This window comes from Danio aesculapii, chromosome 5 (genome assembly GCF_903798145.1).
Source record: "Danio aesculapii chromosome 5, fDanAes4.1, whole genome shotgun sequence".
Taxonomy (NCBI): Eukaryota; Metazoa; Chordata; class Actinopteri; order Cypriniformes; family Danionidae; genus Danio; species Danio aesculapii.
The window spans coordinates 71914676-71927622 of record NC_079439.1 but is presented as its reverse complement, the minus strand read 5'-3'; the positions used below and the strand labels follow the sequence as shown (position 1 = coordinate 71927622).

Sequence of the window (12947 nt, the reverse complement as noted above, 5' to 3'; positions counted from 1 at the left end):
TAAATCCTATTAAACATCTCTGGAGAGATCTGAAAATGGCTGTACACCGTTGCATCCCATACTACCCGATAGAGCTCGAGAGGTACTGCAAAGAGGAATGGGCAAAAATTCCCAAAGACAGGTGTGCCGAGCTTGTGGCATCATATTCAAAAAGACTTGAGGCTGTAATCGCTGCCAAAGGTGCATCAACAAAGTATTGAGCAAAGGCTGTGAATACTGATGTACAGGTGATTTAGCAGCTTTTTTTTTTTATAAATTTGCAACAATTTCAAAAACTCTTTTCTCACATTGTCATTATGGGAGATTGTGTGTAGAATGTTGAGGAAATAAATGAATTTAATCCATTTTGGAATAGGGCTGTAGCATAAAACATTGTGGAAAAAGTGAAGCGCTATCAATACTTTCCGGAGGCACTGTACATGTGCTTATAAGCCAAGATGACAGCACTTGCAGCTCTATTTATAAACTGCTTACTAATCTCTAATAACGTAGAGTTAAAGTTATTGCACACTGAATCTGAAATTTTCATCCGTAATTTTCGCACATTATAAAATAAATTCGAAATCACATTGTGTGATCTGTATCCGCCTCCAAAACATTCGTCTAACATAAAAAAAAGCTTTCCACATCCAAAAAAGCCCTTTTCGAGAGGTGTTTTACCAGTTCAGAGCCACTATACACATGAATAACTAAATACAGAATGCCGTCGTTTGAGCTTCAGATAACTCAAACACAGTGTGTATAATCAATGACAGAATGTGACGGACAATTTTGAAGCCCTCTATGCTGGATTTAGTGACTGACGCACTTCTGTTTGGTGTGTGTGTGTGTGTGTGTGTGTGTCTATACATCTGATGCACATAGACATTATAATAGTCCACTTTGTGTGTCGGCTTTCGGTCTGTTGCTTCGACACGTTAATGCATTCGCCATCTATTATAATGTCTATAGGTACTGCCAGTCTCTGTTCAGGATTTGTGTACATACGTGAATGTGAGAAGTATCACAAGCAATGCATCAAAATTCCACCAACTTCCTGAAATAAACGTTACATTTGGGGATAATCATAGCGGAGCTCTTTGATAATGAGCTGAACTCTCCTTTCTCTCTATGCAGTATTGGATGAACACAATACGTTGCCTGTTCCTCTTCTGTCTCTACTTTAGAGAATATGTATTAATAATATGCATCAGACTCGGTGTGCACGGTTTGTTTACTCAACGAATTCCTTCGCGTATGAACACACAAAAAAAAAAGTGTGCAAAGATCTTCAATGCTTCACAAATTGATGAATTAGCTATATTCCTAATGCTTAATGATTGGTTCATAGTGTGCAGATATTATTAAGTGTTACTCTACATTCAGGAATCTGTGTGTGTTTTGCATTCAGCACTGTAGCGGGAGGTTTATCGACGGTTCTATTGATCAGAGGTAAGTGTTAAGGCAGACTGACGACACGCTAAAATCACGGCTTGCAGATTCCTGTTGTCTGTTGTTTGACTAATTAGCAGCAATCGTAGCAGCGACAACAACAGCAGCACGCCATGCTAAAAACAAAGCCAGTCCATTTTCACCACGATCACGCACAGATCTATCGGCGTGCGATTTGAATCGGATCACAATCAGGTTATAAACAGAACATAAAGAGCGTGCAGCCGTTCGAAGGATTTCTGCCAACGTATCACTATTCCAGCCTCGTTTCAAGACTCAATCAGTCTTCCAGGGGTTGAAAACATACAATAAATAGTTCAAAGAGTGTGTTTTGGTGGAAAGTTCTTCTTCTTTAGAGAGGTTTTTGGTCAAATCCAACATTATCGAAAGCTCTTGCGTTTTTGTTTTGATCCTGGTTGAATTGCGAGCATGCTTTCTTTCATTTCTGTGTATTTTTTTTGAAGGTGCACACAAGCCGGATTTGGTCCTTTTCTTGGGTTATGGCATTGGGATCTCTTTCCAGACGTACGGTTTTAGCAGGTAGAACTTGGAAAGGATGAAGAGTTATAAGAGGAGAGGTACAACTGTGAAGAAGCAGCGATTCTGGGACTTTTTTTATCTCACCCTGTCCCAGTCTGTGCACAAATGTGTGTGTATGTGTGTGTGTGGTTGGAGCACTTTAACCAAGAGAGTGTAAATGCTCATCTTTTCGGTTCTCCAAAGCATTGGGGTCCCGGCAAGCGCACTCTCTTCGGATATCACAAGACATGGGGAACGGGATCACCTATGAGGAGAAAAAAGAAACATGTTAATGCATGCAACTGAGAACACTTAAAGGGACCGTTCACACATAAATATTCACTCAATGTTTTGCAAACGTTTATGAGTTCCATTCTTCTGTTCAACACAGAACAAGCTAATCTGAATGAATGGTCAACTGCTTTTTATTGTCAGCATTCTTCAGTTTATATTCATTTATTCGTTTTTCTTTGGCTTAGTCTCTATTTCATAGGTCGCCACAGCGTAATGAACCACCAACTACTCAAGCATATGTTTTATGCAGCGGATTCCTTTCCAGCTGCAACCCCAGTACTTTTGAGCCCCGGTTGTGTCACTTGGCATTCCTGTGTGGAGTTTGCATGTTCGGTGTTGGTGTGGGTTAATTTCCTCCGGGTGCTCCGGTTTCCCCCTTCAGTCCAAACACATGCGCTATAGGGGAATTGAATAAGCTAAATAGGCCATAGTGTATATGTGTGTGAATGAGTGTGTATGGGTGTTTCCCAGTACTGGGTTGCAGCTGGAAGGGTATCCGCTGTGTAAAACATTTGCAGGATAAGTTGATGGTTCATTCCGCCGTGGCATCCCCTGATTAATAAGTGGCTAAAATGAAGGAAAATGTATGAATGACCTCTTGATGGTATAAAGAAACCTTTCTGAAATCAAATGAAGGGTTGTATGATTTAGTTTAGGTACCAATTCTTACTAGATTATTACCTGCCCAGTATTAATTAAGATATTAACTGTTTATTAGTACTACATCACTAATCCTACCCAATACCTCAACCCAACTTCTGCAATACTAAATATAAGAAGCAAGCATCAGAATGAGGCGTTTATTGAGCTAAAAGTCACAGTTAAAGGTTTGTTAAGAGCCAGAATTGTACCTTTAAAAAGTGTGATCGAAACTTTTTATGAGTATATCCACCGTATGCACTGCTGGTCAAGATGTGATCTGAACTAATAATCACAGTAAACTGGGTTCCACACAATTCATTCATGCTGTCCCAACACAAATCTAAGTGGATTGAACATAACATAATTAGGTAGTCTCAACCAAAACTTAAATATTCAATGTTGGTTCGGGAGGGGCCACGGTTGCTCAGTGGTTAGCACTGTCGCATCACAGTGAGAAGCTCGCTGGTTCAAGTCCAGGCTGATGTTCTCCCCTTGTTGGCGTGGGTTTCCTCCGGGTGCTCCGGTTTCCCCCACAGTCCAAACACATGCGCTATAGGGGAATTGAATATGCTAAATTGGCCGTAGTGTGTGTGTGCGTGTGTATATGTGAGCGTGTATGGGTGTTTCCCAGTACTTGGTTGCAGCTGGAAGGGCATCCGCTGCGTAAAACATATGCTGGATAAGTTGGCGGTTCATTCCACTGTGCTGACCCGAGATTAATAAAGAGAGTAGGCTGAAAATGAATGAACCACAGTTTGCATTGCTATTCAAGATGTGCTCTGGACTAATAATCGCTGTAAAAAATTTTAATTGACCGTAGTGTATGAGAGTGTATGGGTGTTTCCCAGTACTATGTTGCAGCTGGAAGGGCATCCATTGCATAAAACATATTCTGTAATAGTTGGCGGTTCATTACGCTGTGGCGACCTCTGAAATAGAGACTCAGCTGAAGGAAAATGAATTAATGATTGGATGTTGGTTCAACTCATATTAAATAAGTAGCTTGAACAAGGAGCAACATTCATTTTTGGAGTGCTTCAATAACTGATGAACCCCTGATTTTGGGATGTTGTTTGTTTGGCGTTTGACGTCACAATTGAGTGTTGTCAGTGCGTCACCGAATAACACCAGCTGCTGACTGCGGCGTCCCCCGAGGCAGACCTTTCTGGAGAACATAAAATAAAATCTCCAGTCGCTCACAACCAACACCATATGGCCGGTTCACATTTTGCGCGTTCACGTAACAGTGCGTCTGAGCCTCATCTAAGACTAACTCGTTCATGACATGAATTCAGATGCGGATATGTCACGCTGCAAAACAAAGTGGATTTTTCTCATTCATAGCATTCATGATGGAGTAATACACTCGTTAAATAACCTATATGCAGATTGGGGTTTGAGTCAGGGCACAAAATGTGTCCGTAAGCAACAAAAATGTCCATAAATTAGCAGCTTTTTGTATTTTGTGTTTAATGTTTTTAAATTTTCCCTGTTTATTTATGCTTTTCAATGGCATTATGGGAGCTTGATCTTTCTTTTAACAGGTTTTAACCTTAAAACATTGGAAAAAGTGACTTTTATGAACATTTTTAATAGCTTGCAGTGCTATGTTGCTTGTGTTGGTGTTGTATATTACACTACAAAAGCCTATACATTTACTGCTATTTTACAGACTTATTCCTCTATATATTATTTAAAATGCATTATATTATGTTAAACATCAATAAAAGTCACTTTGTTAAACCGTACAGATGAATTTTCAACACCAAAAGTCGACAGAGCAGAGATCAACATCCCATAATGCAATTCACAACTGTAAATAAACAGAATACAACATGCGACCCACAAAATTCACATGTTTGCATTACAGTGTGGACAGCTGTGTGTAAACCATCTGTAGGTCGATTCCCTTGAAAACGGCAAACACTGCACGCTCATTATTAGGTTTCACTGCAGCTCGGATGAAAGGATCGTTTTAAAGTGGATACGCTCATGAGCATTCAGAGAGTTCATCTGCAAATAAACAATAACAAATGTAGATTTTTTTTACAAATCTAATTTGTTTGCAGTTGTCCTCTTCAATAAACACTGTAAGAACATGATTTCAGATAAGAAAAGGGGCCATCTGTTTTTGCCAATAAACTCTGTTTACTGCATATTGCCATCTAATTAAATAAATAAATAGTTTTCTTGGTAACACTTGATAATAACGACACACTATAAATCATTTATTAAGCATTAGCAAATAGTGAATTCATTATCTGTTAAGCATTAACTCTACATTAATGGAGCAGTTTATAACTGCAGCTACAAATGCTGTATGCTTGACTTATAACCACATTCATAATCTGCTTAATAGTTGTATTTTCATACTCTGTTAATGATTTATTTTTCATTACTAAATAATGCAAAAAGTATCGCATTATTTACAAACCAGTTGTTTAAGCATAGTTGGTGGTTTTTTTAAGATCATTCAGATTGAGTTCGTAAATGATTAATAAACTATTCAAATGAACATTTATACTTATTTTATTATACTTTATTATTCAGGCTTATACTAATAGTTCATTTGTATGTTAATAAATGCTTTATTAACTCAACTTCATCTAGTTTTGTGAGCTAATCTAAAGTAAGGACTATTGACTCTTTATAAATCCCTCATAAATGACAAATAAAGGCTCAGTTAAATTCTAAACAGGAAAATTGACATTATTCATTCCTTTTCATTTAAAGATACACAAATAAAGCTGTACTTCAAATAAATAAATCTTTGCAAGCTTATCTAAAATAAAATAACTGTAGAGTTTAAACATTGCATCTTATCATATAAATTATTATATTGTTGTTGTTGTTTTATCCAGTTTTATGTCATATTTTGACTCCTGTTATTCAGCAATGTTTAAACTTTACAGTCATTTTATTTTTTAGATAAGATTGCAAAGATTATTGTTGATTTGATTCTGAGCCTTTAATGGTCATCTATAAGGGATTTATAAAGCATAAAGAGTCCTCACTTTAGATTAGGTCACAAAACTGAATTAAGTTGATTTAATAAAGCATTTATTAACATATTAGTGAACTATTAGTATATGCCTAAATAATAAGATATGTAAATGTTCATTTGAATAATTTATTAATCATTTACTAACTCATTCTGAATGATCCTAAAAACCCTCAACTACTCTTAAATACAACTGGTTTATTAATAATGCGATACTTAATTTAGTAATGAAACATAAATCATTAACTAAGTATGAAAATACAATTATTAAGCACATTATAAATATGTTTGTAAGTCAAGAGTACAGCATCTGTAGCTGCAGTTATAAACTGCTTACTAACGCTTATTAATGTAGAGTTAATGCTTAACAGATAATGAATTCAGTATTTGCTAATGCTTAATAAATGATTTATAGTGTGTAGTTATTATAAAGTGTTACCAAAAAATCTTCTCCCAGTTAAACAGAAGTTGGAGGAAAAAAATAAATGGGGGCTAATAATTCTGACTTCAACTGTATATTTATATATATATATATTTATTTATTTATTTATTTTTTTTTTTGTTATTAATTTTTTTTGTAAGCTTTTTGTAAACTTATAAAGTTATGTTGATAGCTTTTGTTTCACTTTCATTTCAGTTTCAGTCTTTAGTTGTGTTTATATATTTGTTGTATTGCAGCTTTATTACAGAAAACAACTTTTATCTCTTATTATTTTAACAGTAACAATATTATCGCAGATTTTGTAATTTTCTAAAATAAATTAAGGACTATCTGATATATATACTGGACAACAATACATAAGTATTGGCCGGATAAACACAAAACGTAGCGCAAACGTAGCGTGAGAGTGCAGTTATCCAGACGGAAATGGCATGTATGACTAAAGTAATGAAAACAAAACATGTTTGTGTGAGCAGCACTTAGTGTTTCCAGAGCCACTCACCTGTGAAGCTTTTACAAGCACGAGCCGGACATATATCAGAACCAGCCGTCATTGCTCTGCATGGCATTTCCTTCCCTCGCTTTTCAACACATTCAGATCGCTTTTTGCTAAGCTTGCAGAAAAAAAATACCCTGAGGTGGTTTACAAACCAGACTGGTTTCCCATCCTGACCAGCTGACGAGTGACCCAAACCCCACATAACCATCAAACAGACCAAACTAGCAGGCTCTTAAAGGCTGGAACACCAACTATACAGCAGTAAACATGAGTCTTAGGATCCATGAAGAAACTCTACACTCCTAAAGAAGATTTCGCAGGGATGCCATAGAATATACACAGAATATTGGGCTCTAAAGAAACTTTAATCTGAAGAACATTTTAAATCTGAAGAACATTTTTCACTACTAGTAATTTTGGTGGAATGCAAAAGTTCTATGAATGCTCAAGGTCCCCAATTGAACCAGCAACAGCAATAAATAACCTTCCTTCCTTCCTTCCTTCCTTCCTTCCTTCCTTCCTTCCTTCCTTCCTTCCTTCCTTCCTTCCTTCCTTCCTTACAAAAAAATAAGTAAAAGCACGTAATTTATTAATTCTAAACACAATAAAAAACTATTTTCCCATGTGATCCTTGGTGTAAAGTTCATATTGTAGGCTGCTCTTGTTAACATGTCTAGTGACACTGCATTATACTGAATAAATAAACAAATAAATAAACTATATATATATATATATATATATATATATATATATATATATATATATATAACTATATGTATTTATTTATTTATTTATTTATTTATTTATTTATTTATTTATTTATTTATTTATTTATTTATTTATTTATTTATTTATTTATTTATTTATTTATTTATGTATGTATTTATTACTATTACTACTATGTTTGGAGTGGTGATTTTTAAATGTTTTAGAATAAGCTTCTCCTGCTCACCAAGGCTTCATTTATTTCATTAAAAATATAGTAAAAACTGCTAAATTGTGAAATGTTATTGCACTATAAAATAACTGTTCAAAAGTAGTTTATCATTTACGTTAATCATTTATTCCAGTGATTTTAAAGATGAATTTTCAGCTTCATTACTCCAGTCTTCAGAGTCACATGATCCTTCAGAAATCACTCTAAAATTAATTGATTAATTATTATTATTATTATTAGTAGTAGTAGTAGTAGTAGTAGTAGTAGTAGTCGTAGTAGTATTAATATTAATATTATTATTATTTTTTTATTATTATTAATATCATTATTATTATTTTTTTTATTATTATTATTATTAGTAGTAGTATTATTATTATTATTATTAATATCATTATTATTATTATTATTATTATTATTATTATTATTAGTAGTAGTAGTAGTAGTAGTAGTAGTAGTATTATTATTAATATTATTATAATTATTATTATTTTTATTATTATTATTATTATTATTAGTAGTAGTAGTAGTAGTAGTAGTATTATTAATATCATTATTATTATTATTATTATTATTAGTAGTAGTAGTATTATTATTATTATTATTATTATTAGTAGTAGTAGTAGTAGTAGTAGTAGTAGTAGTAGTAGTAGTAGTAGTAGTAGTATTAATATCATTATTATTATTATTATTAGTAGTAGTAGTATTATTATTATTATTATTATTATTATTATTATTATTATTATTATTATTATTATTAATGTAATAGTAATAAAAGCAATAATGACTGGAGTAATAACTTTTTTTACATTTGAAACTACATACAATAAGAAAGCAGATATTTACATTTTTAATAAATATTTAACAATTTTACACAAATTACATAATAAGGACAAAGCAGGGGTCCCTGTATGTATCCCAGTGTCTTATGTGACGATGTCTTGCATCACAAATTAAAAATATTTACCAGGTTCTGTTTATAATATTGTCCATAGTAATCACTCTATACATCCTGGCTTTACATTTAGTAGGCCTATCAGTGGTCATTTGTAATGTTTTTTTTTTTTTTTTTTAATCTAACAAACACCATTTTCATCTAAAAAACGCTTCACGTCCACACTATCTTTTTCAGTTCTTTCCAAAAAAAAGGTCATTCCCACTGAACGACTTTTAATTGTGTCATATCCGTCTGGCGTTTATTTACTTTCCATCTCTTTGAAACATCGCTGCTAAACGTGGCAACTATAATCTGCTTCTTCCGCTGAACAATATCTCCCAATAAACATTCCCTGAATTTGCAATTTGGAGCATCTAAAATCTGAAATTATCTTTCAAAACGAACAGCATCCAGCATGATAATGATTCGCTCCTAAAATATGGCTTATCCGCTGTGGCATTCATTCATTTTCCTTCGGCTTGGTTTCTTTATTCATCAGGGATCGCCACAGTGAAATAAACCGCCAACTATTCCAGCATATGTTTTACACAGCGGATGCCCTTTCAGCTGCAACCCATCACTGGGAAACATTATTATTGTTTTCTGAACAAAAAGTATTGAAAGTTTCTTTAGAGCTGTGTTCCCTAACCACCGGGACCAGTACCGGTACGTGGATCAATTGGTACACAAGAATTCATTAATTATTTCCGTTTTATTTATTTTCTGAATCTGAAGGAGCTTTTATTTTGAAAACTCTTCCTCAAAATCCCAGATGAATGAAGAGACTAAGCTGAAAGAAAATGATTGAATAAATGAATCAATCAATGAATCAATCAATGAATTAATCAATCAATCAATCAATCAATGAAAAATAATTGTTAAAAAATTGTGTCGTAACCCTTATTTTGGAAGTGAATTAGATAAGTCGAACGATAAGTTCAGTTTGTAGATGCTCTAAATTGCAAATTCTTAAAGAACAGAGAATGTTTACTAGGAGATATTGTTCAGAAGCAGACCATAGTTGCCACGTTTAGCAGCGATGTTTCAAAGAGACATAAAGTAAATAAACGCCAGACGGATATGACACAGGTAAAAGTTGTTAAGTGTAGATGACCTTTTATTTTTTGGATAGAATGGAAAATGATAGTGTGGACGTGGAGATGAAAATGGTGTTTGCAAATGTATCTGTGTAGACGTAGTCTGAGATGTGGGTGGCAAATCTGCCATGGTTTCCTCTGCCCTTGACCCTCGGGTGGCTGCAGCAGCTGCCACATCTGGGGCTCATCGACGGTGGCTGGGAATGTCAGCATGGGGCAGAGGCCAGTCCAGAACACACACACACACACACACACACGTACGTACGTCACATGGCCTGTCAGACGAAGCTCCTCTAAACACACCGCAGCTCAGTGCTGGAGGCTTTACTGTTTGCGTCACGCCATTCAAACATTATGATTTATTACATCCAAAACAGACAGAAAATGTCAATGGCACTTATTTATTATTCCAGAAGCAGCAACCAGCTGGGCTTTTGCTGCTTTTTAGATTATTTCTCAAATTTTATGAATAATACAAAAGAAGTTTCACTCGGCATCTGACATCCTTCAAAACCATTCATCAAAGTCCTGAAATTAAGAACTTATATTGTTGTCAAACTCCTTAAACAACCATTTCAACCATAACTGCAAATTAAACTGAACTATAGACATACACATTCGCATACACACACTCACATGCACACACAAATTTAGGCCAAAAAAGAGACATCTACACTTTGACTCATTTTAGGAAATTTTATACCAATTTGAAAAACAACAGAATAACTAAAAGAAAAGGTTTATGAGATCTAAATTTGTAAGAACGTGCATTGTTTTGTTTAGCGCAACCACACAGAGCAACTTCAAACACTGTTGACGTGACAACAAAATGAAAGCAATATTAACTGACCTACTAAACAACCAACCTACTAACCAACCTACCTACCATTTAACTTACTAGCCAACCAACCAACCTACTAAACAACCAACCTACTAACCAACAAACCAACAAACCAACCAACCAACCGACCGACATACTAACCAACAAACCAGCCAACCAACCTACCAATCAACCAACTTAATAAGCAACCAACCTACTAACCAACCAACTAACCAACAAACCAATCAACTTACTAAACAACCAACTAACTAACCTACTTAACAATCAACCTACTAACCACCAAACCAGCCAACTTATTAACCAACCAACCAACCAATTAACAACCAACATACTAACCAACAAAACAGCCAGCTTACTAACCAACCAACAACCTACTAACCAACCAACCTACCAATCAATTTACAAGCCAACCAATCTACTAAACCAAACCAACAATCTACTAAACCAACCTACAAACTAACAAACCAACCAACCTACTAACCAACCAACCCAACCTACTAACCAACAAACTTACTAACCAACCACTCAACCTACTATTCAACCAACCAACCAAACAAACAAACAAATAAACCAACCAACCAACCAACCAAAACAACCATTAATCCAAGTACTGCACTAGACTTGACTTAAGTTGAATCAACTCAAAAAAGTTTAATAAATTGCAGTACAATAGGGTACACAAGTTAAGCCAAATTATCTTTACAAGTAATTCTAACTTACATTGATTAAGCTGACCTAAAACATCAATGTAAAAAAAAATGTGTGTATTTTATTTAAAGCCTCCTCTCCTCTTTTGGAAAGGGAATCTCCTGTACCGCCACTGGCTTGCATGGGTCGGGACTTGGGGAGCTGTGTATCGATAGATTTGCTCTTCAGTGTTTGGACTTTCAGCAGTGAAAATTAAACCACACTGAACTGAACTAAACTGAACTTCAGCTCTGAAAACTGGACTGTTTCAATTTACTATAATCTTAATTTCAATTCTTTCAATGTGAAGCTGATTTGACACAATCTACATTGTAAAAGCACTACAAAAATAAAGATGAATTGAAAAATTAACATGAAATATGCATTAAAAACATCTAAATCTATTATTAATTATATATACACTGAACCAAACATTTAACGCATGTTTTACATTTAAGGTCTTCAGTTTCAGTCTAGATCGGATTGGGGAAACCGTGTTGTGAAAGTCTCCAAAAGTCTCCCACCCACTTTTTATTTTATTTTGCTGCAGAAACAGAAATCTTTCCAAATCCTGCACAGTTGGCACTTCATTACCACTTTCCCCTAAAACAGCTGAGATTAAAGGAAAGAATTTGGAAAGCTGAAAAGCTTATTTAGAGATGTGGATTTATAGCTGTAAACTTTGCAGGGCAAAACCAACAAGCGCTGATAATTATGTCTTATAAAAAGGTAAGAGACACACATTTGCTACCGCCGGGGGAGTCCCAACAACCCTTCAGCTTTATTAGTTTGGCACGGTACTGGTGCTGGAAATGCAAACAAGAAGCTGCTGAATCTGGGCTGTCCCGAATTTTAATCGCCTTTTAAAACTGGTTGTTTAGATTATTTACATCACACTGCTTGTGTTACTTGAATTGGATGGATATTCTCAATATACAATCAATAAATTTGATCTGCTCATTTACACCATAGGTCAACAAAAACTTCAAGACATGATTAAACACTTCACAACTAACTAACTAACTAACTAACTAACTAACTAACTAACTAACTAACTAACTAACTAACTAACTAACTAACTAACTAACTAACTAACTAACTAACTAACTAACTAACTAACTAACTAACTAACTAACTAACTTTACTTACACATCTACCTACCTACCTACCTACCTACCTACCAACCATCCAACCAACCAACTTACTAATCAACTTACTAAACAACAAACCTACTAACCAGAAAACAACCAACTTACTAACCAACCTACTAAATAGCCAACCTACTAACCAAAAAACCAACCTACTAACCAACAAATCAGCTAACGTAATAACTGACTAACCAACCAGACCACTAACCAACAAACCAGCCAATTTACTAACTAACAAACCTACTAAACAACCAGCCAACTAGCCAACAAACCAATCAACTTACTAACCAACCAACCAACATACTAACCAACAAACCAATTAATTTACTAAACAACCAACATACTAACCAACAAACCAACCTACTAACTTACTAATAAACCAACATACTAACCAACTAACTTATTAATCAACCAACCTACTAACCAACCAACAAACTAATTTACTAATCAACCAAACAACCAACTTCTAACCAAC

The 12947-nt window shown here is 34.7% G+C and overlaps 1 protein-coding gene across 1 annotated transcript in view; it reads right to left on the bottom strand.

Annotated features, from left to right (window-relative positions):
* Positions 1–379: 379 nt before the first annotated feature.
* Positions 380–12947, bottom strand: part of pappaa (pregnancy-associated plasma protein A, pappalysin 1a) — a 183487-nt gene continuing 170919 nt past the window's right edge. The window contains exon 23 of the mRNA XM_056458871.1: positions 380–2215. Coding sequence (XP_056314846.1) covers positions 2111–2215 — 105 coding nt within the window. The 3' untranslated portion in view covers positions 380–2110. The remainder of the gene's footprint in view (positions 2216–12947) is intronic.